We start from the raw sequence: 27,875 nt of genomic DNA, 5'->3' as shown, positions 1-27,875 counted from the left end.
TGAGCAGACTAAGAGCCCACGCTAGGTTTTTGAAAAAACAAAATGTAAATTATGATGTTACTTCTTCCTCTATTTCTTGTAGGATAGTATTTTGGAATCACAGAAACTAAAACACTTTTTAAAACATTTAGCCACCACCCTGAGAAAGAATGAATTTAGGAATGTTCCATCAAATGTCTCCCATCTATTAAATGTTTTAACTTCAAAATGAAAGGAAGAGTCTAGCTATTCATGTTGTGTTTTTGTACAATGCTACAAACAGGTAAGAGTATCTACTCCTTTGTCTCAAACTAGCGCACTTTTTTCAAGCTCCTAAGAGATGGGCATGATTAGCCATTCCGGTTTGCACTTAAGGTTAGTAATGAACCATCATGGTGTGCTCAGGACTGTTCTCATTTTAGCACTGAAAGTCCCATGTCCCAGGAGACCCCTACATGCAAGGCCAAACGGGATGGTTGGTCACACTACTGTCACTAGCCTTCCAGGATGTCATGATGACATTCTTACCACAAACTGTCCAGTCTGTTTGGATACAAGCCAGTGGTTTATGCTCTGTCTGCCATGCTTTCTAGTTCTGTGCTAACAATATCGAGTTCTAATTCAGGTGAGGAATTAAAGAACTGGGACTTTTCACATATATTCTCCCCAGTGATTCTGTGCCACCATAAAAAAACATGCACATAAACACATATATGCTTTAATTAGAATTTAAATAAAAACCACAAAAAAACCTACTGGAAAACATTCATTCTCTTTAGGAACAATGTGGGATTTTTTCTTAGATTTTTATTTTTATACATTCTTATGACATATCCCCTCAAAGGTGGTTAGCAAGATCAGCTTTTCAGATGATTCCATTCTAAATATACATTTTAAACAAACAATATCAAAACAGCCAGTGGGAAGGTGAAAAACATTCCATTAATACCGTTTTGTCTACACAAAAATAAATGTGAAAAGACTGGTTGTGTCCTTACCCTGTCCCACCACACAGTTGACTACTATTGTCTCCAGAGTGACTGGTTTTAAAGGACATGGAGCTGTGGCATGACCTGTCACAGGGTCAAGGGCACACCCTGCTCCTGGGTGTTCCAGAGACTTAGTAACCAACAACAGCTCATGACTCCATACTGGTAAATACTCTTGTCAGGATACTTCTTAAAGATATGCATTCCAACACGGAGATAAAAATTAAGATCTAAGACATTTATTTTCCAATGGAGGTCGGTCATGACTTTAATAAACCTATTCACATTAGCCCTCATTTCCAAGGTCACAAGCTAGGAGAGTGGCATTAAACTAAGCCTACTTAGACACACATAACAGACTCCCGCCATCATCAGTCTGTCTTGCCATCAAACAGTAGGCTGTCACCTTGACCGAATTCTCACCAATAAATAACTTATACAAATCATTACCAATTACAACTAACGTAAAATCAACTCATCTTTTTATTAGAAACAAGAAGTCTTCATTGGCAAAGCCATCACCACCATACCAGTTTCTGACAATCACTAGTGCATTTGGCAGATAACAAAGGTTTACACTTGCAATTCAAATCAACTTTCCTTCTATACCCTGCTTCACGGTGTTTTAAAAATAGATCACCCTGAAAGCTGTGCTGCATTGATCCTCCACTTCTTGATTAGGAAAACGCACTCTCCCTAAACTACTTGTTGTAGCCATTCCTGGCAGCTGAGGAGATATGCGTTGTGGAGGTCTGAGGGCCATCAGTAAAACCTAGAGGGAAGACCCTCAAATTCCATAACCGGCCCCCATCATCATGTCCTACCTGAGGATGACAAAGTTAGGGGCAGTACAGTTTCGACAACATTGAGTGAAAGAAACTAGTTTGGATTACAATACTGTGCTCCTAGAGATACTATCTTTATGTGAGGCTACACCTTTAAAGAAGGAAGCTTTAAAAACAATACCTTTATGTAAAATAAAATAAATCCAACAGAACACACCCATTCTAGTATCTTAAACTCAGTGGTGTATATCTACAGGGCCACACTCTGTGGCCCAGAAGAGTAGGGCCTCTGCCTTCCTCCAGGGCCCTTCCTGGGTGCTTCAGGGCTGGGCGGTGGGAGAGGCACCCAGTTCCCTCCCCAAAACACCTTATTCTATTTAATGTATTATTTGTTTCCCTGGACAAAACACCGCCACTGTCATGATTTCTGCGGAAAGTGCAAAAACCTCCATGAGGTTGATTGCCGTTTTTCCATCTCTAACTCTTTGCGCTCAGAAAGGCCTCCACCCCATCATCAGTGGGTTGGAAAGGGCTTCTTTGGGAGGCACAGCCCACCTGGGCTTTCAACTTTACTGTGCATGACCATCCCACAAGTCCAGCTACAGTCTGCGCATCAACGTTCTTTTTACTGTCTTCAGGGTCTACCTCCCATCAGTAAAATTAAATGTTTAGAGGCTAAAGTGCAGAAAAGCTCAAGTATACCTTGGTAAGAGCTGGCTACTCCAGAACTTAGGTTATAACAAAAAAGAATATTTAGACTGTGCACTAAACAACCTAGTACTGCAAAAAATTGGTACTGTAAGGCATTCCCAGTAATCATCCCCCCAGCCCCTGTCCCTGCCTGGACCCAGTGCAGCGTTCCAGGAACTTATGCAAACGTACCTAGTGTGCTGACCTGATATACTGCAGGAGGCTGGAGCTGTCCTCTCCATAAATAAAATACTATATTATTTAAATTTCTGCACATAGAAAGCAATTCATTCAAGTCTTTAAATGAATTTAACTCTACGACAAATAACTTTTTCCTAAGATGAAATCATTTAGCTTTTTTAAAAATCTGCTTATTTCCTATGATTTCTTTTTGAAAAGACTTTGGAAAGAGAAAAATGTATTCATTTTTCCCTTAAAATGTTAGTTTACTATTTAATGTTAGCACATGCAAATAAGATTTACTCTTAAATATATTACTTTAATCTCATTACCATTTAGGCATCTTACCTAGATATAGTTTCAAACAGATGTGAGGCATTTCTGTGACCTGGTGCAAGAATGGTAGAGTAGAAAGAAAACTCCAGAACAAGGAACTTTTAAGACTAAAAAGATAAAAAATATTTTTGTCAAAGTTCCAACTCAATAAAATTCCAAAGCCTTTTAAGGCATGAATTAGTTTGAAATCTTTACAGATTATCAAGTAAATTGACATTGCCTGGAGCACTCTTTAAAGAAAGTAAAAAAGGGGGGAGGTTTTAATAAAGAGTGCGCCTCCCTCCCCTAAAGGAAGTAAAGGCCTTTGTGTGTCGGTATGTTACCCAATAAGATGGCATTTAAAACAAAATATGTTTATCAAAACCAGTGTCCCTCATTCTCCTCCTCCTGATTGTCTAGATAGAGGAGGGCAACCTTCTTTTCATCCGAAATCACCGACCTTTGGTCTACCATCCTCTGCAGCTGCACCATCTTATCAAACTCGGCCTGCTCCTTGCCCTTTTCCCCGGGGGCCTGGTGTTTGTCCCCAGCACAGCCCTGAAAGCTCACGCCAGCTGCCAGGTCATTCCTACTGCTGGCATCTCTCCAAGCATCACGGTCAGACACACTATGAGCTTCTGCTTCTGTCCCTGCGGGGAAGAGGACTGTGGCCTCTCGGGTCCAGCGGGGGGTCGTCTCTACGTTACTCACGTCCATCTGAAAGGTAAACGAAGTTTCTTTGGGCCCCAGGGCAACGTGCCTTAGTGTTCTGCCACTGTCTGTGACCTCGCCTATCTCAAGGGAGTCCACCGAACCAGCAAGTGCAAATGTTTTGGAAATGGGTCCGTGGAAGACAACGTGTGCAGAGGTGTTGGTTTCCGCAGGACCCAGCTGGATATGCCTAAAGGATCTGCTCACACCTGATGTCGCTTCTGCCCCTGAGGTGTCTCCTGAACTAGCCTCCTGAGGCGATTCAGAAACGGCCCTTTGGAAGGTGCTCTTTTCAGTCATCAGGATTTTCCTACCCACAGCGTAACTATGGGTGGCCTGGGTCACATCTGCCGAGTCCTCTCTGTGGGCTTTGCTTTCTGAGTCACTAAATTTCGAGGGTGGGGGAACTATCTGCTCAGTGCCTTGATGCCTCTGAGGCACGGTCTTGATGTGCCTGATGGATGTGCCATTCCCTGACCACACTTCCGTGTGCACAGAAGCTTCTCTGACACCCAGCTCCATTCTGTCTGAAAGGGGGGCTGTGAGCTGGATCTGCTCACTGAACCCCTCCCTGAGGCCTAACTGAAGGTGCTTCACAGAAGTCTGGGTACCCACTGACTCTTCTGAAAAATAATCACCAACCTTCCCTGCCTCAGAAGCGGGAGTCTGAAAAATAATTTCCCTCTTAGAATGAAACTGTTGGGAGCCAAAGGGGCTGTGCCTCCCCGATCTGTCAGGATCTGTGGAAACCTCTGCCAGGCCAGGCTCTTCTGAGTCCCCTGCCCCCGGACAGGGAGAGTCAGGCCCTGGGAAGAAGACTTCTTTGGACAATTGACTTTGATCGGGACCCAACGTAAGATGCCTTGCGGACAAGCTGGCTTCCGCCGAGCTTGCCGCCCAACTCAGGTCACCTTCCCCACTTACCTCCACCACCTGGGCGGCGGATCCTTCAGGTGAGACTTGCTCAGCCCTCCAAGTTCCAGGGGGCTCTATTTGAACGTGCCTCACAAACTGACTGACGTCCTCCAGCACGTGTGACTGGGCAAAGCCCCTTGGGCTGGTGACTTCCACGGTGGCCAACACGGGGCCCTGGGAAATGACCAGCTCCGTGCGGGGAGAGGCCTGGCCGGCGTCGGCCTCCTCACCAGAGGGGCTGTACAGCTCCTGGGTGGCCCAGCGCTTGAAGCCGCGGCTAGCAGCCGGGTCCTCCATTCTGGCCTCCCCATCTGGGCTGCCAGGGGCTGGGCTGTGCTGCCTAGCCAGGCCGTCTCGTACCACCGACTCCACGGCCTTCTCGATCTCACCCGCTTCATCCCTGCTCAGCTCCTCCAGGTCTAACTGATCGGCATCCACCGTCTGCGAGAAGTTGACTTCGGCCACTAAGGTCACAGCCCCGCCACCCGCGGTCTGGACTTTCTTTACATCAACGGAACCACCCCTGGGCCCGCCCTGACCCTCTCTGGTGAAGGTGGACAGCTCTTCCTTCATGCGCTCCGGAAGGCTCTCCTCCAGTTGCTCAATCACTTCCACCAGCTGGTGCCTGGGCTCCTTGAAGCCTCCCTTAATGGATGTGTGGAATTCATGTGGTATTTTAATTTCCTTTTCAATGACTATGGGTTCAGCATGAAATTCACCACTTCTCGCTTGTCCTTTCCAGTGAGTAGAACCCATGTCCCCCTCCAGAGATGCTTCTGGAACATCCAGTGGCTTCACAACCTTCTCTCCCAATGCATCGTCCCTCTCCATTCTTCTCCGAGACCCTGGCACAATTTCATCTTGCCAGGAGTACCTGATGGTGGATTCCTCTTCGATGTGGATCTGCCCGTACACAGGGCCTTCATCTCTCTCATGGCCACCAGGGTATTCGTCCGGAGTCGACACCAAATAACTCTGCTCTCCCTCCAAGTCACCTGCCTCCGTCACTTCTTCAAAGTGAGTTATGTTCTCTTGGGGCTGCCTGGTCTTTTGACCTTCATTCCCTGAGCACGTGATATCTGTTTCTCCATAAACTTCCTCCTCAACAACAAGCCCCTTGGAGCCCGAAGACACGTCATCGACCTCCTCCACTTCGAATGGTGTAGAAAACTCATCCGCCTTCTCACCACTGACATAGCTCACGGGCTCTTCAATGATCTCCACGTTGACGACCTTTGCTCTCCCCTCTCTCCCCTTCAGACCAAGACTGATTATATCTCCGATCAAATGCTCAGCTGATTTTCCTTTCAGCTTCACCTCCTTAGCATCCTTGCTTAACAGGTAGTCCAGGCCAGCTTCGTCTGAAATGTCGACCTCTTCAGTCAGTTTTGACTCCACGACTATCTCAGTCTTTGTTTTCCTGTCACCGGGAAGCTCTTTCCTGTCCACGTAAGTGACTTTTGTGTCTGGAAAAGAATCAGCAGATGCTTCCGTCTCGGGAGAGTGGGTAAACTGCTTCAGGATACTGGAAACGATGTTCTCAGCTATGGTTTCGGTCGTGGTATTACCTTTCAGAGAGCCTGCAGTGTCGCTGGTGCCCAGCCCGAGCCCCGCCTCTCTCGTTTCCACCCCTCTACGTGTTCCATCACCAGCATCCTTCTTTAGGGGTGTCTGGAGACCTTGGGGGGCCGCCTCTGCTGTGCTGTCCTGGGATACTTCTAGACTGATCGGTATCTCTCTCTCCCTCACACTTTTCTCCTTCAGTGACCCCTCTTTTGCCTTTTCCTTCATTTGCTGGCTTTCTCTCTGTCTTGCTTCTTTATCTAACTTTGTAAGTTCTTCCCACCTTAAGTTTCTCTCCTCTGAAGCCTTCTCTTTAGAATCAAAAATTTTCTCTTCTCGCTTTGTTTGGATGGTTCCCGGTCTGTTTCTCTCCTGCTCCCTTGTGGCTTTAGCTTCTATTTTCTTTCCCAAAATGACGGTCTTCTCATTCGACCAAGTGCTCTCGGGAGCACCTGCCACCACATTGTCCCGGCGTTCTTGGTAGGACTCTTGGGCAACGGCGGACTCTGTGGCTAAACTAGTGGGGGGGCCCTTTATACCTTCGGTTCTTGGTCTATCAGGGAATGTTCTGACTTGAGCTTCAGTATTTCTTAAAAGACCAGGGGCTGGAGAGAAACGTCTGAAGTTGGTTTGACTGCTGGCAGTTTTTTCATAAGAGTTTTCCTGCCGGGCAGTGATAAAGGAAGAGTATCTGGAGCCCAGGAAGTCTCTTCTGGCAGCGCTTCTAACAGCCGTCTGAGAACGTGGCACCGGGCTGTGACTGAAGCTCGCCGAATGTGCTTTCTGCCTTGGAAACAGATTTCTTTCGTTTTCCCTCTGTAATACTGAGGTGGTATATTGATAGGGCTTGTTTCTGAATTCTGTAGAAATTGAACAGTGCATTAAAATGACAGTCATCATTACCTTTTTTCATCTGAAAAGCATCACCACAGATCAAATCCCATCCCATCATAATATACACTATTACCACAGGAGGGTCATTATAAATGAGATATTTTCAACCCCCAAATTATTTTTTTCTGGTAGTTTAAAGAAACCTATGACAATAAAATATAGCCCTACGAATGCTTCCACACAACACTTTTCTCCGATTACTGATCTTAAAATATTCATGCATCTTAAATATATCAAACGTGTGATCGTAAAGCATGGCACATGTGCCAGAGACGTTAGGGGCGCTATTTATGTGGCAGAAATTTCACAATTTGGAATCCTTCATTTCCACTTTGTTGAGATAACTTTATTTTACTGATTAGCAGAGAAGAGCTTCATAATTACTACAGAGTACATAAATACTAAACACTGAATGGCATAACCCCTCCACCTTTTACTATGCTCTTATTTTTCACTGATTTCCATGTTGGGCCAACAAATATTGAAGAATTTGACTTTTTTTTTTTAATTCCTGATTTCTTCTATTTTTATACTTTTTTTTTTTTTAATACAAACATCTCATTTGAAAAGGTGCCAAAGCAGGAAGCCAACCAACCACCAATACTACAATCTGTCTTAATGTCATGGTCCTGGGGTTGGGAGGCGGTCCATGGGGCTTCCTGCTTTGCTCTGGACCATCCGCAGACATGCCACCCTGGGTACCTGCTCTTAGGGGTGGCAGCTGGTGGCAGGAATGTGGCCCGGCCAGGAGCATCATCCACCCTGCAGGCACCCCTTTGTGCCCACCCACACCCACCTGCTGAGCTGGGCAGAGGCTTCTCGCCCCCTGGGTCTCCCCCCATGGCAGCCAACCAACCTTACTCTCAAATTCAAAAGCAAACTTGGCTGGACACTGAGACCAAATCCCTTCCAGTCACAGATGACTGGAACCAAAATTATTCTGAACGCAGTAACCTGTCAATCTGTGAAGTGTCTAATAGGAATGCTGTTTTTGAAAATAAAGATGGGGAGTGTTATTTTTTTTTTAAACTACCACCTATCCAGATTGACTGTTATAATCACATTCTCCTGACAGCAGTAACCAGTACATACATGTAATCCCAATGTACCATGATTTTGAACATGGCAACACTCATGGAGCCTGAAACTACACAGAGTAAGGTGTATACAGAACATACTGCACATAATGTAATTTGCCCTTGCTTAGCCAGAAAGCTTTTTAAGGTTTTACAGGACTGAGAAAACTTTAAAAAAAAAAAAAGAGTTATCCTACAGGTTCTCCGGGTCTTTCTGATGAACATTAACTCTCTAATGTCAGTTCAGCTACAGGAAATACAGGCTTTGTGCTGCAGCTTTTGGCCCGAACAGAGGCTGACTTCAGGGCACTAGGTGACACTGCCGCTCACACCACCCTGAGCTGCCCACGCAAACATAGGCTGGTGGAAACAGTGTAATCCTTCCCACCTCTCCCGCCGATGGGGTCACGAGTTCCAGTGTTCATTGCCTGCTGTACAAAGTAATACCTCCCTAGGTTTGGGTTAAGGCTGTAAGTCTTTGGTCTGTAAAGGGTGTTCCCTCCACAGGGTGTGATGAATAAATCCATGTCCACCTCTCACCCTTCACACTTCCCAGCTTTCCATCAGCCCTCTCCTCCCTCACCACGCTGGGTAGGAAGCACCCTCAAACACTGGCTAGATGAACAAATGAGTTAATGAAGCCCTTTCCCACACAATTTCATTTGCATTATTATTGAAACTATGGCCCATTAAATAAAATCTATTTGATACTTGAGAGGGACTAATGACAGGTATCTGAAAGCTCTTATCTAACCCCAACTCTTCCAGATAAATGATGCTTTACTCTTTATCCATGGAATGAACCTGCTCAGATAGACAGCATCTTAACGTTAAATGATAAGCTTTCCTGATATTTACCTTGTGGTACATTTTCAATGCGCTCAGTCAAGATCTGTATCTCCGGATTACTTTCTCCTTCCAGTAAGGCTCTGTAAAAATTATTTTTAAAAACCTCATTAGGATATAAAAGACAAGCAGTGCCTCTGTTAGCTGTCGATCTGGTCAGTGATACACTGTCCCAGTGTCATGTGTCTGCAGATGCTGCACTACTGCGATGCAAGCCCGCCCCAGCAGACCTGGCTGGAGAGAGCGTCTCTCAGCTAAATGAACAAAATGAGGGGGCCAGGGCTTCAGAAGGACTGGAGAGCCAAGGCCTTCTAGAAAACCCTTCCAAACCCAGGGCATGGAGGAGGAAGAGACAGAGGGATGTGGGCCCAGGAAGGGAGGTCGGGGGTCTGGCTTCCCTGGGAAGCAAGGAAGGGCCCATGCCTGGCAGGTCACCCTGGGCTACAGGGACCCAAAACAATTACTACTACCCCACTGGGGTCTCTCTGGAGTCACAGGTCAGGGGCTGACTAAGGGCAGAATAAGGACTGACATTTGTTTGTAAATAAGGCAGCCAGACTGCATCTGCAGTTTTCATACTGGGTTCCATGGGGACATCTTAGAGATGAAAAAAGAGGAGAGATGGAAAGGGCAGGCGTAAGAGGAGAAGGAAGAGCTGCAGACCACCCCCCTCCACCACCATGGCCCCCAGGGGTCTCATTCCAGGCGGCATCTAGGTATCTCCTCTGATAAAATGGCAAAATGCACTGGACTAGGTGGTTTCTTTGGCCATGTCTAGCTCCCAAAGTGTAAAACTCTAGAGTCTTCATTAAGTTGTTATTCACGTCTATGACTCAGAGCCCTGAGGAGAGAGCAGAGGTCAGGCCCCATAGCCCCAGCACACCACAGTGGGCCAGTGCGGGATGTCCATCGCTTGGAGACCCTAGGACGTGGGCTGCTGCGGGCACACCAGTTGTTCAGTTGCTAGGGCAATGTGTGAGGTCACTAACGTCAGTTCCAAGAAATACACTGCATATGGCAAAGGGCAAGCAGAAGTGGGGTCCGCTTGGAAATGCTGATCTGACCACTGAGAGCCAGGCAGCCAAAGAGGGAAGGGACGCCGGAGCCGGGTGGGGACTCTCGGATCAGGCAGACCAGGGCCAAGTTCTATTTCCACTGATTCAAATGCAGTGATTCCCACAAATGCGAGAACCCTGTGCGCAGGTGGAACAGAGCAAGGAGGCCCCCCTGAGGAAAAAGCAAAGACAAGGATGAGAGGGATTCCAGTCCAGGTGTGCACAGGAGGGTTCTCCTGGAAGCTGCGACTGCAGTGCGCATGTGTGGACGCAGGAAGCCAAGGGGCCGTGTCCAGAGCCCTGCCCTCCACTCCAGGCGAGAGCCAGGAAACAGGACACCAGCCCATTAATCCCACACCCTCATGACCAAGCATGTTCGGTTCCAGGAACACAAATAGCATCCACTGCCGAGAAAATCCCGAGGTCTGTATAGAATAAAAGGAACACGTTCAAGGTAAAAGTCAGCCTGTGAGGGTCTGTGCCCCAGGATGACAGTAGCAGGAAAGGTAGCATCCTACAGCTAAGGGTCCACGGTGGGCTACTGAGAAGCCAAGTCCTATTTCAGATCTTCTCTCTGCCTACTTGGGAGGAAGGCTCAGGTACCACAGGGCTCCCACGCTAGCTGCCCAAGGCAGGACAGAAAGTGCTTGCAGGGCATCCAGGTCAGCAGAGAACTGATGACTGGGGAGGTGGGGTGGGGGGGCGGTCAGGATAAAGAAGATCCCCTTGGGGGAAAAATTTCTTCCCTCTCCCCTCAAAGGGGAATGGTTTTGCTTCTCTTTCAGGGAAAATCCAAACCACCACCAAACTTTTACTGAGTTCAGGACCCTGAGTCAGGAGGGGGCACCAGACCCCGAGGGGTGACACAGCACTAATGCTCCTGTGCCCAAGGCCTTCACCAACCCTAAGACTGAGCACCAAGCAGGCTCTAACCCTCCCCTCTATCTCACCAAGTCCTCCTGGCAACCCCACACTGGGCCGACGATGGGCATCCTGGCCCTACAGGTGAGCAGACTGGAGTGCAGGCCTGCACTCCTCAGTGAGAGAAAGGGAGCCCAGGCCTGGGCACTCAGCCGCCCTGCAAGCTGCCTGGGCCTCCCTGCGGGGCCAGAGATGGTGCCATTTCACATACATTTTAGAACAAATCCTGCAGACAGACCCTCCAGACCATGTTAATGAAGGCAGATCCAACATCTCTTGATTTCAATCAAAATGTCCCTACAGGGAAGAGCAGCAGCTCCCACTAGGGAAGCACTCAGGTCCACAGCGACTCCTCCTCCCAAGGGCTGATCCAACAGGCAGGAGCCACCTTCTCGACCTGGGCGCCCAGCAAAGGGCCTCACAGGCATGCTGGGACACTGGTCCCTGAATCCATGCCTTTACGAACCCTCCACCCCCACCCCCGCAATGACACATGACAACCCGTCTCCACCAGCACAGCTCACAAGACTAGGCGGCAGAGGCATAAACAAAACGCCTGGGGCAAGGCCAAAAAGGGTTAATTCCCTCAAAAGCTCTCAGAGGAAGGTTTTTAAGGAACAGACTCGTACAACTTGAAGGAGCAGGTCAAGCAGTCTCTGGGGATTTGGGGAGCGGTGGAAGAGAACTGCCTGGGACCCACCGTGCCAGTGAGAAATACCAACCGCCTGAATCACGGACTATAAGTGAACATCTCACACAGGCCCACGGGTTGGCAGCCTCTCGAAAAGCAGGAAAACAAGCAGACATGTGCTGGAAAACCAGGTCCCTGGCCTCATTAAGGCCGCCGAGGCAAGCCCACAGGTTGGAAGGGAGCTCTAATGCGGCCCCTGGCTGGGTGCCAGGCCCTAACAGACCACCCACGGGCCAGCCAGCAGCGGGGCTCCCATCTGGGATAGATCATCCTGACGGCAGCTCAGGGCACATCTGCTGCTGCTCCAGGCAGTGGGCACAAGGCGGCCGCCCTGCGCGCCCACCAGAAACAGGGACAAGCGTCAGGGAGGAGGCAGAGTCGGAGGATATTTCCAGAAGCAACGCCAGTGGGGGAGCCTGCCTGGTCCTGGGTGGAGAGATGTTTCACGTGGTGCTTCCTGGCAAAACGCAGGCTCTTGGAGGAAAAGGGGGAGGGGCTGGGAGAAGGAGCTTCTCTGGGCCCCAGCTCCAGAGAGGACAGGGGACCGACCGCCTGTCACTCTAGACTGGGGACTGGAGTGGGAAGGGAGGAGAGAGGGGCAGAAGTCCATCCACAGGACCAGCATCACCATCTGGTTTGGAAAGGGTCTGTCCTAACGCAACAGGCATATGAAAGACAACAAGGAGGCAGTGGTGCCAGGCAGCCTCTGGTCATTCCCTCTGTGCTCGGGATGAAATCACGTAAGGAAAGCCCATTTGTCAATTCCAGAGACAGAAAAAAAAAGACTGACATAAAGAATAAGATTACTAATAAAGCAGAAAGAGGAAGCACAGGGAGTGGTTAACAGAGAAACCTCCAGAATCAGGTTACCTGGATTCAAATCCTGCCACTTCCTAGTCCTATGACCTTGGGCAAGCCGCTCAAACCCTCTGTGGCTCAGTTTCCCCATTTCCGAAACAGGGAGCACTCACAGGTTTGCGGTGGTAATTAATAAAGTGATTGGAAAGTTCTTGCAACAATGGCTGTTACAGAATATGTGCTCGATAAACAGCAGCCACCATCATCATCATCCATTGACCTCAGGAGAAAGGTGATTTTCCATTAACCAAAGCAGTTCAAGAAGGGAAGAGATTCTGGATTACCTAAAGTCATGGTTAACTGATGGCTAATTCATTTACGCAATGATGTGGGTAAGGCTAACAACCAAATGTATCCGTTGATCCTAAGTTTCTATCCTTAAAACTACAAGATTTTATTAACTTCAAATTTTTCACCTAATAACCAGGTAAGTCTCGGTGTTAACATATTTTTATAGGTTTTCCCAAAAATAGGATTCAACTTTAAAAAAACAAAATGGGGACTTCCCTGGTGGTGCAGTGGTTAAGAATCCACCTGCCAATGCAGGGGACACGGGTTCCAGCCCTGGTCCGGGAAGATCCCACATGCCGCGGAGCAACTAAGCCCATGCGCCACAACTACTGAGCCTGCGCTCTACAGCCTGCGAGCCACAACTACTGAGCCCGCGTGCCACAACTACTGAAGCCCACACGCCTAGAGCCCGCGCTTCAAAACAAGAGAAGCCACTGCAATGAGAAGCCCGCGCACTGCAACGAAGAGTAGCCCCCACTTGCCGCAACTAGAGAAAGCCTGCGCGCAGAAACAAAGACCCAATGCAGCCAAAAATAAATAAATTAATTTTTTAAAAATGTATTTCTCCAAGAACTTGAGAACTTCCCAAGAAATGTTCTCCTTTGAACAGACACATAAAAAGGTACAGGTGATCTTAAAAACAATGGAGCAACCAGAAACATCATTAAAATGATGAAATTAGCAATGTTAAGCGTTATCTGTACTGCTTCATTAGCAGTCTAAACCTAGAGACTGAATATTCTCAGTTAAAACCCGCCACCTCTGCCCACTGCCATCAGAAAGAGGAAAGGGGGGCTCTGCACGTCCTCCCCCAGCACAGACATACAAAGAAACTAACCTTTTAAAAGGACTTTGCCATAAAGTCCCCAGGCAGGAAACCTTTGCACTACATTTTCCTATCTGGCCAGGCAAGACTCCCTTTAGTGTTTTCTGTCTGAGAAATCCTTTGGCCCCGCTTTCCATTTTTCCAGGTGAAACTCAGAATTGTTATATCCTCCACCCCCAAAACATAAAAAAGCCTCTTTTTAAATTCTGATGGAGATTTCATCATCTGTCCCCCAGGTAAGAAATCCAGGATGGGCCCCTTCTTACCCTCAGGTTTGTGGTTTCTGGACTCAGTTTATTCCCGGGTTATTTTTGCATTTTTTTGTTTCAATTTTGACTATCTTTTTTTTCCCAGTATATTTTCTAACAGCTTACTCCTGATGATTGTGTTCTGTTCTCTTTTTTTTTGGGGGGGGGGATGGGGGCGGGAGTGCTCTATTTATTTTTTAACTGTGTTTATGCAAGTTCTCAATCGATAGCTTTTGGGCCTGATCTTTATGTCAGCAGTGGAGGGGTTTGGGACATGGTGGGTTCTGAATACTGTCAGTTTCACCATCTTCAGATTATACACTAAGTCTGAATAAGCCCACTGAGCCCTCTCCACCTGCTTTGTGGAAGGGGCTCAGTGTAGGGTGATCTAGTTTACAAGAGTGTGTGCCCAGCAGCACATCTGCCCACGTTCCTACCCAGAAACCTCCTGCTCCCGGCCCCTCCATCACTGCCCCCACCAGCCCTGAGCAGAGGCTCCCTCGGGTACCTACCTATGTCAGGTCCCGAATCTCCGACCACCACATGCACCTCCCGAGGCCTCCGCCCCCACCCACAGACACACATACCCATTCCACCCCAGGCCCAGACCCTCCTGCACTCCACCTGCCAGCAGCTGGCTCCCCTCTCCTCGGCTTTGGCCCTGGGACCGCCCCATCTCAGTGGCCTGGCAATGGAGGCCCCTGCAATCTGCCTCCTTCCCGGCCTCTGCTGATTCATCTTGCATTCTCCTTCCTCCACTTATTTTCTTATCCTGACTTGTGCACCTGGAGCTCCTTTCTGACACCTTTCTGCCAGTCCAACTCCTATTCCCCACTTTCCCTGCCCCTTCAAGGCCCAACTCAAATCCCACATCCCTTGAAAATCTCTCTTAATTACCTCGGCCTGAAACTCTCCATTCCTTCTCCTAACCATCTTTATCAAACTCTGTTCATTGGCAGTAAACCATGTACAGTATTTTCTTGGAACACGCATACTGTTATTTTAACATCTTGTTTGACTTTTCACCTAATCATACTTCTCCCTCCCTCCTCCCATGCCACCCCCCACTTCCCACCTCCCCCCTCTTCTATGTCTGTTCAAATCTCTGCCATCCTTCAAGACCCAGATCAATCTCATCTCCCTCTAGAAAACTTCTCTGATTCTCACAACTCCCTTCTGATTCCAGAAAACTTGCACTTGTGTGTCTTGGGGGACAAGTCTTGACTCCTATGGTGTAGGAGGCTGCCTCGGTCGGCGCAGCCTTATCCACAGCACACGATCCTCAGCACCCGGCTGCACGCTTCTGAGCCCCTCTGAGCAGGCATCACACCCTGCATGCCGAGCATCTCCAGAGCAGCCTGAGAGCACAGACCCCACCCAGCTCACAAAACATGGCTTCACGGGTGTGGCTCTCAGCCACCCAACATACATGGCCCTCAATGACAGCCCCCAAAACCAAGCTACCCAGGGACGCCCGAATACTCGGCATTGCCACAGATGCCACGCTAGGTCGGTTCCCAGATCCTCACTCGGGCTGCCCCCTCTGCCTGGAAAGCCCTTCCCACACGGTCTCTTCCTGGCTGCCCTTCCTGCAAGACTTGGCACTGCCTCTTCCAGGAAGCCTGCTCTGCACACTCCATCAGCCCCCCACAGCACCAGCCCCCCACTCAGCCTGCCTATCCTTTGTCTTGTCCTCCAGGTGCTGTGAGACAGGCTTAGAGCTTTCTGGATGCCCGTGGGCTGCTCTGCAAGCAAATCACCTGGGATCTTGTGACAAGGCAACTTTGATCAGCAGGTCTGGGGTGGGCCCGAGGTTTCCCACAAGTTTGGGATGCCTAGTGATGCCGACACTATGGGTCTGCAGGCCCCTGTGAGCAAGGCCCTGGACCAGTGTTTCTCTTCCCTGGACGCATCTGACAATCATCCTCGGAGCTTTAGCACTACCATGGCTGGGCCCACCCTGTGCCAATCTAGTGGGAATATCTAAACCGGGTCCAGGAGCCGATGCTTCATCAGCTTCTCCCGGTGATGCCCACGTGCAGATGCCGCTGAGAACCACGCCCTGTCCTGTTTCCGAGAACCTCCCCTTTCATCACTCAGCCCCTCGTATAACAAGCACTCACACGTCAGGAAAAACCTCGAGATGACCTATCAGGCGGATAAGCATCTCCAGCCCCACATGACACCACTGGAGACAGGCAGACAAGAGCGAGCACAACTGTGCCAGCCTGTCTTCTCCCACACTTCCCCCTTCTCTCAGCATCCTCAGCCCCAGTCCAGCCCCACAGCTTCTGCCCATCATCACCTGCAATGTGGGAGCAAAGGGCTCATTCTCACATTCACCTGCCAGGCCAGGCGCCACGGTCTCCCTGGCCACCAACTGGCCAACTTAGGTTTGGTGAAATCCACCAGTCCTAGACTCTGAGGTTTGCTTTGTTTTAATTTTATTATTTTGTTAAATTATATATTCACGTATAAACTGTAAGTCTATCCCTATAAATTATGAGTTGCACCATTTTATTATTACCTTAACGTTTCTTCTTTAAGGTTACCGGAAAGGGTTAAATATCTGGGTTTGGAAGGGCTCATGATACTTGAGACCTGGCCTCAGCACAGCCCACAGAGTCCAGCCGTGCTGCGAAGTGCTTTCAGCTTTCCAGAGCCACAGCCCTTCTCTTCCATGTGCGGTGTGTGAGCAGTGGCTCACACATCTCACATGTCTGTCTGAGCAGTGCTAGAGGAGTGGCCCGAAACTTCGGGGAAACACAACCTCAGCCATGGCGGGCGAAGCAATGCCTGCCGCAGCACTGGCCACCTCAGCCCCTCTGGACAGGGCTGGTGAGCAGTCACACTGCACAGGACCCTGGAACGTGGTCCCCACGGAGCTGACCGCCCCTGCCGCCCTCAGAGAGGCAGGGTGTGGGAAGAAGGTCAACTTCCCGGAGATGGAAGGTCGAGGCCTGTAAAGATCAAATGGGCACTTGTGAAGAGGAATTTTCACACCTGGCCCCAGAATTTGGGCAGCAGCACAAAGTACTGAAAGAATCACGTAAGACATGACAAGGGTTTACCTTCAGGACACTTATCAGTGATAAAAAATGCTAGGCTTTTGGCTGATACAAAGAAACAGGTCATATGCTACCGCCTCTTTGTCTTTTAGACCTGCGGGCATCTCCCAGACTCAATCCTAAGCACTGGAGGGCAGGGGGGCGGCAGCAGTTCTAACCACAGAGGTTGGGGTCTGGAGCTGGGCAGCACCGGGCATATGCAGGCCCCTGGGCTGGGCTCCCCATTTTCCCCACGCAAACTTGGACTTCAGGAAGGCACACAGTGAAATCAATCACTCACTTCCCAAAAAGGACTGATGCTTCCTAATCTCCTAGGAGACGGCCAAGTCAATCCCTAAATGGGTTAAAGAAATGCCCGGCCACAGACAGGAGTAAACTCTGTCCCTGCTGACATGAGTGAAAAAGGCTCGCAACCAAGAGAAAAGCTAGAAGAAGCTAAGCCTTGAGGAAAGCTAAGCTGGTAGGGTTGTGAACACCTACCAGAGAGGTAAGGCCCCGGCCTCTCAGGCAAGATGCCCACCTGTGCCCTCTGACTTTTCATGACAGAGAACTGGGGGCAGGACAAAGCAAGGAAGGAAAGGGCTCAAAATCCCAGAGAGATGAGGCATAAAATCAAAGTCTCCTGACTCCGACCCAGAGAACTTTTACAAAAAGGAAACAGAAGATCCAACTGCCTCTGTAGAGAAAAGACCTCACCTGACACCAGGTGTCGCCTAACAGGGGCACAGATGCGGGTTTTCTAGGCTGACCCAGCATCCGCTCTAGAACGATGCCTGGTTTGGGGTACCTCCCACCCGAATCTCAGTCCATGTGACTCATGGGAAGCTAACCCCTTTCAAGCACTTTGTTCCCCCAGCCAAGGATGGGCACATGACCCAGCAGAGCCAGAGCAGGTCCAGGAGTCCTACTAGGATGGTGGGAAAGAGCCCCCTCCTCTGACCACAGGATTGGGGGTTGCAAGGACAAAAGCCTGGAGCTGCTTGGGGCCCCTCCTGCCACTGTGGGGGCAGAGCAAGGAAGGAGGGGCCAGAGCAGGCAGGGACAGACCGCCAACAACCCCATCCGGGCACCGGATGAACCTACCACGCCCAAAACTAAGGACTTTTTCAGTTATATGAGTAATAAATGCCTTTTTTGACTTGAGCCAGTCTGAGAAGGACTTCTGCCACTTGCAAGTGAAAAAAATTCTAATGCTTCCTTCCTCCAAATAAAGCCCGATTGTTTTGAAGTTTTCCTTATTAGTAAAGCTCAGCTTATCTCACTCAGCATTTGTTGCAATACCCTACCAATTTAATTTTGCAATTGTTCACCCCATGAGATTTCCAAGAAGATTGTGGAGATGGACCTTGGGAAAGACAGGCTGGCAAGTGCCTCCTCTCCCCTGCCCCCATGCCCTGACCAGCATCCCTTCTGCAGGACTCAGGCTGCATAGCTCCCAGAGCAGGGACCCAGCAAGGCCCCCACCAACTTGGCCCTAGGACCATCCCTCAATTCAGCCAGGGGCTCCACCAAGGGCTGCCATGCTCGGTGGGTAAGGCACAGGCCCTCAGCAGCCTGGACCCCTGCTTCCAGGCCCCTTCCCTCACCTGCAAAAGGGATGTGTGGTGTCCACCACCAGAGGGTGACTATGGGCAGTGAGCAGCTGCGAAGGACTTAGCACTGCGTCTGGCAGGCAGTAAGTGCTCAGTAACACAAAGCCACAGCCACTCCATGGAGGCTAAAGGGACTTTCACACTGCCAGCTCCAGCTTGGTGGACTCAGCACAGCATCCTTACCTATAGGTTGCCACCTCCAGACTGAGGCCAGTCTTCACCTGCACGAGCTCCTGATAGTCCCGTAGCCGGTCAGCCATGGCCAAGGTAAGGGCCGCCTTCTCATCCTCCAGGCAGGCGATCTCTCTCTAAGGAGAACAGAAGGTTTTGGGATCAGAGGACTGGAGCTTTGCTGGGTTGAACTTAAGGTACCAAGAGCTCAGGACACAAAAAGAGATGAAAAACCTCCAAGTTTATTAAAAATGCAGTCATTGCAAGGATGATTTTTTTTTTTTTTTTTAATAAATTTTTTTATTTTTGGCTGTGTTGGGTCTTTGCTGCTGCACGCAGGCTTTCTCTAGTCGCGGTGAGCGGGGGCTACTCTTCGTTGCCGTGCGTGGGCTTCTCATTTTGGTGGCTTCTCTTGTCGCGGAGCAAGGGCTCTCGGTGCGTGGGGTTCAGTAGTTGTGGCACGTGGGCTCAGTAGTTGTGGCTCGCGGGCTCTAGAGCTCAGGCTCAGTAGTTGTGGCACACGGGTCTAGTTGCTCCGTGGCATGTGGGATCTTCCCAGACCAGGGCTCGAACCCGTGGCCCCTGCATTGGCAGGCATATTCTTAACCACTTAATCATCCCAAGGATGATTTTTAAATACTATATTTCTCCCACCTGGAAGGTTTTTTTTTTTTAATCAGCTCATAAGGAAGATGTGGCTAGGACATAGGCTTCTCTGTTCATTCTCCCTAATAATAATGAATGCTTGTAAAGCATCTCTACAGCTCAGACATCAGTCAGCTTAGGGAAGTCAATACATGACACTAGTGAAGTAAGATGCTATTTAAAATAAGCCAAGACTAGGGACTTCTCTGGTGGGCCAGAGGTAAAGAATCCACCTTACAATGCAGGGGATGCATGTTCTATCCCTGGTCAGGGAACTAAGATCCCACATGCCGTGGGGCAACTAAGCCCATGCACCACAACTACTGAGCTTGCGAGTCTCAACTAGAGAGCTTTCATGCCACAAACCACAGAGGCCACGCACTCTGCAACCCGCGTACCACAACTACAGAGCCCACACGCCCTGGAGTCCGCGTGCCACAACTATAGAGAGAAAATACGCACGCCACAACTAGAGATAAGCCCGCATGCCCCAACGAAAGATCCCGCATGCCTCAACGAAGATCCCACATGCCGCAACTAAGACCCAACGCAGCCAAAAATACATTTAAAAAATAAATAATAAATAAATCTGTTTAAAATAAAAAAAATAAAGAGAAGTTTAAAATAAATAAATAAATAAAATAAGGCTAGAAAGCAGGGGTTTTACTATATTTAAAACATAAGTTACTCAGATCTGAAACAGAATTTCCCCCATACTCGTGATACAGAGTTCTTTGTTTCACCTAGAAAAGCCACTTTAAAATCATCTGGGAAGAAAAGTTATGTTAATGTGACAAGAATATATTCTGGGCATAAATGTCAAAGGCCAGACCTGGATATAAACTTTTATGACTGCTCTCGTGTAGTTTAATAAGTGCTCCCTGGGCATGTGTTCACATCGCCCCCATAGCAATTCCACTCCCTCCTGGTTAATTGCATCTGTCCATGTCCCCAGCCCTGGCTGGGAGACACTGCAAGGCACAGTCTATCACTGCCTCCTGCATCCCCACAGCCCCTGCCTGTAGAAAAATGCCCTTCACATGCAAGTCACACAGCACGCAACCGGTGAACTAGATATAAAATGAAATGATCAATATAATATTACCCTCCTCAAAATGTACTGTTTTTTTTTTTTTTAATAAATGTTTTTATTTATTTATTTATTTTTGACTGCGTTGGGTCTTTGTTGCTGCACACGGGCTTTCTCTAGTTGCAGTGAGCGGGGACTACTCTTTCGTCATGGTGGGCATGCTTCTCATTGCGGTGGCTTCTCTTGTTGCAGAACACGGGCTCTAGGCATGCAGGCTTTAGTTGTTGTGGCACAAGGGCTCATCAGTTATGGCTCACAGGCTCTAGAGCACAGGCTCAGTAGTTGTGGCACACGGGCCTAGTTGCTCTGTGACAATGTGGGATCTTACCAGACCAGGGATTGAACCCATGTCCCCTGCATTGGCAGGCGGATTCTTAACCACCGCGCCACCAGGGAAGTCCCCAAAATGTACTATTTTCAATCGACAATATATTTAATAAACACAATGGTTTCATTTTACAGTTTTGCCCTACTCTGCATTACAGTTTTATATAACATTTTATAGTTATGCTGGGGAATAATTAACTGAACAAATATTTAAACTTTGAATAAGTCCATATACTTTACCTTTTGGTTTGCAATGGAACGTAGCATTATTTCTGAATACAATTAACAGGATACATTTTTAGACATTCATCTTTGTGGAATTTAAAAATTATAAGACAACGGGAGAAGGAATCTATTTTCATTTCTCATGTAATCCCTCCACCAAAGGCACCTGGCAATATGCTGGCGGCCCAAAGTAAATAGGTAATGTTTATGAAACTAAGGAATGACTGTAACTAAGATCCCACACTGGATTTACCATCTAAAAAGATGCATGAATGATCAGCATGTAAATAATTCTGCTTCTCATAGTAGCTCTATATATCTAAGCTAATAATTGTTGTTAGGTTATTTTTGTCTATATAGAGTATGCTAAAAACAAAAACTGAAGCCACTTAGCTTTTAAAGCAAAGGAGTAAATTTAAAAACCGCTAGATAGTATCCCAGGGTGGGTAAGTGTAAACACCCTCCAAAACTGGCATTATAAATAGATAAAAAGGTTCATCAAAGCAGACCATTGGCCAGTCTTGATTTAAGTGACAGTTGCCAGAATTTAGTCCCAACATTCATACATTCTATAGTTAAGTCTCAGTGTTAAAAGCCTATGTTCCCCCATTTTAGAGGGAGTATAAACTCAGGTACAAGGTTACAGTATAAAACGTTCTGTAAACATATGACTCCTTCCTACTACAGGCAATTCTACCTAAATATTAAAGTTTGACAATGTGTAGTAATGCCTTCTTCACAAAAAAGCTTGATTGCTGTTAAAATGCTTAGAAAAAAAACAATCAAACACATTCAATTCTCTAACTACACGTAGCCTCCTAAGCAGGTCAAGATCTCCCAGCTATGCCAAGGAGGTAACACGAAGATTCTCTCCCTCCTGGGGGTGAAGAACATTTCTGCACCCCGCAAAATAAGAGGAGGAAAATCAAACTGTGTTTAAGTTAAAATAAGCGCAGTTCCAACCACATTCCCATGTGAGTCAACTCTTCCTAAACTGTCAAAGGCAAATTCGTTGACTTCTGGAAGCAGGAATGTAAGAATTACTGGCTCCCAACAGTCTTCACAGAAATTGTAACCGATCCTGCTGGTTGAATAAAGCTTCAGACTTGGCCTCCACTTCTCCAGAAGTTTTCAAACCGTGGGCCAAGCCAAGGCACTGGAGCCTGAGACACAGCAGCTAATTCTAACCCAAGCAGGAGCAGTTTTGCCAAACGTTAGAGCTGGGGAGAAAGGTCACCTTTCTAGTTGCTATTTAGAGAACATTTGGGCAGCATCACAACTGATGATGAAATGTAGGCTACACCAGGGAGAGCCTGCTGCCCTCATTGTCCAAAGAATTCACTTTCTCTTAACCAAACTTGAGCAGCTCATTGCTGAGCAAGTCACCCAGACACAACAGGAAGAGCTTGCAAGTGTCACGGTCATGCACTGAGAATCTTGAACATTTAAGAGCTCGAGGGGATTTAAATTCTGTGATAACCTCATTTAGATGCAAAAACTAGATGTGTTAATAACAAGCATTGACTGGATGCTAACTTAGTGTTTATAGCTCTGGCCCATACAACACCATGAACTCCAGACCCATCATTTTATGTTACAAGACCAGGTGGGTATCTCAGAGGCATTTCAAACTGAAATCTGCTCTCCCACCCAAGCCTGTCTTCCTGCACCAAACCCCTTCCTCCAGCTGCTCAGGCCCCAGGCCCTGGAGCGGACTTGATTTCTCCCTCTCTCCCACCACATCCAATCCATCCACAAACCCCGTGGGCTTCAACTTCAGGGTAGATTCCTGCCTCTGCCCTTCGCTGCTGTCCCTGGCCCAAGCCTCCAGCACCTACTGCCTTGACGGTGGCAAGTGTCTCCTAAAGAGGTCTCCCTACTCCCAACAGGTGCCCCACACCGTCTATGTGTATCACAGCAGCCAGGGAGATCCCATGAAGACTCGGGTCACCACCCGCTTCTGCGCAGAGCCCAAGCCCAGGTCCTGTAGAGGCCACCTTCGCCCCCTCGCCCCAGCCACGCCCACTCCTGAACACTGAACTGTTTCCACCTCCAGACCTGTGCAGTCAAGGACTTTCTCTGTTTTGTTTCCATTATGCTCCCTGCTGTACCCCCAGCTCTTAAGAGGCAAACTTGGCACACCAAGTACTCAATGAATGAACTGAATGGGGATGCACCCTGTGGGCCATTTTCATTACCCCTAGTTCACAGGTGGGGAAACAGAGACACAAACAGTGGCAGAGCCACAATTCAGACCCAGGTAGGGCAGCTAAACCAGCTCCATTCCAATCGAAAGAAAGTTCTCATTCAGTCATGTCTTAGGAGCGTGGAAGCTGGCCACAGGCAGCCTCGAGGCTAAGGGTGCACTTTCACAAGCCAAAATCTCAACGTTTATGGGCTAAGGCTGGTGTAAATCACAAACATCTTACAGTTTTTGTCTGAAGCCCCTTTCTGCAGACTGGGAGACAGGGTATATTAATTAGGCTTCAAGTGATCTGAGCTACATATAAAATGCTGGGAACTTGGATGTCAGTTCAGCAAACTCTTCTCTGGCAAATCTGAGGTGAGGGGCCTCCCAGAGAGGTCTAAGGCATGTAGGCCATCTGGGAAGGCCCAGTTTTCCCAGAAAGAGAGTCCCAGTGAGCATCTTTCCCCCTCAAGCTGCAGTGCCAGCCCAGAGCCTGGGCACTATGTGGGTGCTCCTGCCTCCAGATGAGGGAGAGGGGTTCCCATTAAAACCATATGGCACACGTTAAAAAGTAAATGAGGGCTCCCCTGGTGGCGCAGTGGTTGAGAGTCCGCCTGCCGATGCAGGGGACATGGGTTCGTGCCCCGGTCTGGGAAGATCCCTTATGCCGCGGAGCGGCTGAGCCTGTGAGCCGTGGCCGCTGAGTCTGCGTGTCCGGAGCCTGTGCTCCGCGGCAGGAGAGGCCACAACAGTGAGAGGCCCGCATACCGCAAAAAAAAAAAAAAAAGTAAATGAAAGACTTAACACTAAAAGTATTCTGACAACAGCCAGCTGGAAGGGTCTGAAAGCATTTTAGGACTGTAGATTAACAGTCTTCCCTTAGGAAGAACACTGATCATTGTTCTATGAAAGCAAACTGAATACTGGTTTAAAGTTCACCTTTAATAGAACAGGTAGAAGAGAGGGAATATTGCCCAGTGGTTAGCTGCTCAGGCAATGCAGCATGAATCAAACCCAGGCTTAGCTACTTACTAACTAGGTGACCTACGGACCTCAGTTTCATCATCTGTAAGATGGGGTAAATGTTAGTACCCACCTCCTAAGACTGATGTGAGGACTAAGAGTGAACACACGTGTGATGGGCTCGGTACCTCTGGTACCTGCCACACAAAAAGCTCTTGATGAAGGCTAACTCTTAGTAATGAAACTTTTATTACAGTAAATTAGTTAAATCAGGTTTTATGATATTTTCAATCTCCCCAGGCTAAGCTTCTATAGAATTTGAAAACATCAGAGGCTTGGGGTTAAATCATCAATACTTATTCTTTAACAAAATATCTAGCATTTTTACACTTCTTAAAAAAAAATACTAACGCTTGGTAGTGAGTCTTTTGGAATGCAACTTAAAATATGGTTGCTTTAAGATAACTGGTGAAAGATTCAGGCTATGGATAAGGAAACATTCAGTACAATAAAACAGCCACAAATTGGAACTGAGAAATATCCAAGTCCTTATAGACATTTTCCGTACTCTTTACTTTTAGGGGAAAGAAGCAAATTCCAATAGGAGAGATATCACTGGACAGGAGGGTGGGATCCTAGTTCTGGGGCAGGTGTGACCCCAGGGAAGGGCCCTGGAGTCCCTGTGTCAAATAAGGTGATTTTGAATGGCACTTCAGGTCCCCACCTGTCCTGGAATCAGAGGAACTCTGCTTTTATCTGTTTCATATCTGGCGGTGCACTTAAGAGTTAACTGGGGGGGGGGGAAGGGTTCTGCTGCTAAAAAAGAACACTGAAACCAGAGCTTCCAGGTCCAAAATGAGCCAAGTGAGCTATGACTGCAAACGAATGGTGGGGATTTAGCCCACAAAACACGCCTCAAAGAAGCCTTTTCCAAACCTGCTTGCACAGCAGGGACCCTTGAGGTGGTAGCAGGGGTTCCCTACAAAGGGGTTCAGTGGGCAGTGAGTTTGGCAGGCGCTTCTCTTTGGTTAAAAGCTCTGTGAAAGCTTACATTAAAGACACTTTTTAACTTTCACTCAACACAGAGCATGGGGCCCCATGGAACTGGCATCCCTGGCCACCATCGTTGCAAAGGGAAGCGCTCTGGAGTCTAGAGTAAGCTCCGGAAATCAGCACATACTTCACCGGCCCCTGCCCTTGTCCCACCTACAACCCCAGCTTTTGAAAATTATGAGGCAGAGACCAAACAAAACCTAAGATCCAAAAGATTAAATTCCAAACAACTTTGTACTGTATTGCTTTATATGATTTCCCATCCAGACTCTAGTTCTTTGAAGAGTGAAGCCCCAGTACAGTGCTAAGGACCAGGGGTAGTCAACAAATAACTGCTGATTATTTGTGGATGCCTGTGAGGTCACAAGCCTCTATGCCACGACTGCCATGTTTCCTTTACTTCTAATTTTTAAAAAAGGCACAAAATCATCACTCCAACACAAATTTTTAACTTGAAGCTACAAACTGTTCCCTTTAAAATATTTCTGAATTTGTGTGGATGTTGTCTTAAACTGTCATCCTAAGATGACAGTTTAAGGATTTGGGAATACTTCCAATTCTGGCCCAGACTGGGCAGGACCAGGGCTAACCCTGGGACTGGGCTAGGTGTACAGACAATAAATCCAGCCACAGGTGTCACCGTGTCAGTGTCAGAAGTCTGAGCTCTGCTTCTCTGAAATAGGAACTGTTTATATTACCTGTACTTGTAATAACATCCTGCCATAGGGACCTGCGTTACCACAGCTTTTACACAACCCAGAGATCAGACATTAGCTTGTACTGTGAGAAAAACATCTCTGATCTTAATGCTCTTTTCTGCATTAAGATTACTGTCCCTCCTAAGAACAAATGAGGCAGTGGCCCAGGGAGCCACCACCAGCTGCTTCCAACTGGGAAATCATCCTGGCAAAATAAAAACCGATTTGTAAAACAAGTTAAGGTTTCCCCAGGGGAGCCCTAGTGCCAGCGGGGCTGCCATTCTGAACGGCTCACGATAAGGACTTGGCCATTGCCTAGAAACCTCCCAACACTGAGACTTGTCTGAGAAGGAAGGAGCTGTCACCACTGGAAGTCACTTCTGGGACTTCTTGGTTGACTTTTAAGTGAACTCGGTCTTCGAAGCACAGGAAACTGAAAGAGAACCTAGAGCTTGACGGGGTCATTTGTCAGGATGCACCCAGTCATGCCAAGGGCCAAAGAAATTGACAACCAAATAGGAGGGCAGGGACGGGTCTATCCAGCGGGACCTGCCACTTGGCACGCGCCCACTGAGTCGAAGGGCCAGGGGTGGCGAGATGCCGGGACCCTGAGGCCCCACTGCAGAGCAGGGCGGTCCCTTCGGTGCCTGGGTCCACACCGGCACCCTCTGGGCCGGCCCCGCCAGTGGGCGACGTCGCGCCTGGCACGAACGAGCCGTGGTCCGGGGAGCCCCACCGCTCCCCCGCAGCCCCCACCCGCAGGGCGCGCGGGCCTGGGCTGGGGGCTTCCCAGCGCACTGACCTGCCGCTCCTCTGCCTGCAGCTCGTACGCCTCGCGCACCCGCAGCAGCTCATCCTCCAGCAGCGCCCGCAGCTGCTCCAACTCGAGCGCCTCACGCCGCAGCGCCTCCGCCTCCTGCGCGCACAGCCGCGTCTCCTCCTCGGCCTCGCGCCGGCTATCCTGGCCGCGCCGCAGCGCCTCCTCCAGCTCGCGCACCTCGTCCTCGTACAGCTGCACGGTCTCCCGCCACGACTCGGCCACAAGCAGCGCGTAGCCGTTGTGGACCTCCCGCATGCGCGGCGGGGGCGCGGTGGGGCCGGCAGCGCGGGCGCGGTAGCGCAGGGTCAGGCCGGCGGCGCGCGCCCGCAGCTCCCGCACGTCGCGTTCGTGGGCCTCGTCTAGGCCGCGGCGCTCGGCCTGAAGCCGGCCCAGCAACGCCTCGAGGGCGGCGCGCGCGCCCAACTCCTCCTGCAGCTCCCGCCGCTGCGCGTCCAGCTCGGCGTCCAGGCGGCCGCGGGCTGCGCGTGCCTCCCCGCCCAGCAGCTGCAGCTCCCGCAGCTCGCGCCGCAGCGCATCGCGCTCGCCCTCGGCCAGCGCTGTGGCCCAGCTCAGTTCGTCTAGCTGCTGCCGCAGGCTGCGCGCCTCCTTGGTGAAGCGGGCTTGCGCCTCGGCCCACAGGCCCTCGTACCCATGCCGGCCGCGCAGCTCCTCCTCCAGGAGCAGGTTTTCGCGCTCCAGCTCCCGTACCCGGCACACGTAGTCGTACAGCCGGGCGTTGAGCTCCTGCAGCTCGGCCTTCTCGGAGCCCGTTTGCAGCCGCCAGGACAGCATCTTGATGGTGTACGGGTCTCTCCCAGCCGGCCAGTTCCCTCCTACCCTGGTCTTGTCCCCTCTGCTGTGCCCCTCCTGCCGCACCGCTACTCCGGAGGCCCGCAGACTGGGGCGGGAGCTGGCGAGAGGCTGCACTTAACTGGCCTGGAGGGCGGGAATGGGCGCGGGCCACGGCCTCCAGCCAATCAGAGCGCGGCCCGGCGCGGCCACTGTGGCCGGACAGCGCCCCCTGCCGGACTGACAGTGGCGCCGCGCGGCTGTCCAGCCCAAGGCGTGGGCGGTCGTGAGTCCTCGTCGCCGGCTGTCGGATAACGGCGGGCAGGACTCGCAGAAAGAATGCCGAGGAAGTCTACCCGTTACTGTCCTCCCATTCACCCAGGTGCACATCGTCACCTGGCCGTTGTTTATCA

At 49.5% G+C, this 27,875-nt stretch overlaps 1 protein-coding gene across 2 annotated transcripts; it reads right to left on the bottom strand.

Moving 5' to 3' along the window:
• Positions 1-701: 701 nt before the first annotated feature.
• On the bottom strand, positions 702-27,545 carry SYNM (synemin). Of its 2 annotated transcripts, XM_029239573.1 has the most exons (5): positions 26,656-27,545; positions 18,677-18,801; positions 8,956-9,026; positions 4,574-6,987; positions 702-3,655 (listed from the first exon to the last, which is right to left on the bottom strand). In XM_029239573.1, exons 1-5 carry the CDS (start codon positions 27,463-27,465, stop codon positions 3,317-3,319), a joined length of 3,759 nt encoding a protein of 1,252 aa, XP_029095406.1. In that variant the 5' UTR covers positions 27,466-27,545; the 3' UTR covers positions 702-3,316. The 2 variants fall into 2 exon arrangements, with proteins under 2 accessions (XP_029095406.1, XP_029095405.1); XM_029239572.1 differs by having other exon boundaries at positions 702-6,987.
• Positions 27,546-27,875: the final 330 nt, after the last annotated feature.

This window comes from Monodon monoceros, unplaced genomic scaffold (assembly GCF_005190385.1).
Source record: "Monodon monoceros isolate NGI ecotype Baffin Bay Population unplaced genomic scaffold, NGI_Narwhal_1 Super_Scaffold_21, whole genome shotgun sequence".
NCBI classification, from domain to species: Eukaryota; Metazoa; Chordata; class Mammalia; order Artiodactyla; family Monodontidae; genus Monodon; species Monodon monoceros.
The sequence above is the reverse complement of the archived record's forward strand: the minus strand, read 5'-3'. Positions and strand labels throughout refer to the sequence as shown.

Coding starts and splice junctions, on each gene's coding strand:
- SYNM (XM_029239572.1), bottom strand. CDS start 27,465: ATGCTGTCCTGGCGGCTGCAAACGGGCTCCGAGAAGGCCGAGCTGCAG. Junction 18,802..26,655: donor TGCAGGCAGAGGAGCGGCAG/GTCAGTGCGCTG, acceptor TGTTCTCCTTAG/AGAGAGATCGCCTGCCTGGA. Junction 9,027..18,676: donor CTGGAGGTGGCAACCTATAG/GTAAGGATGCTG, acceptor TAATTTTTACAG/AGCCTTACTGGAAGGAGAAA.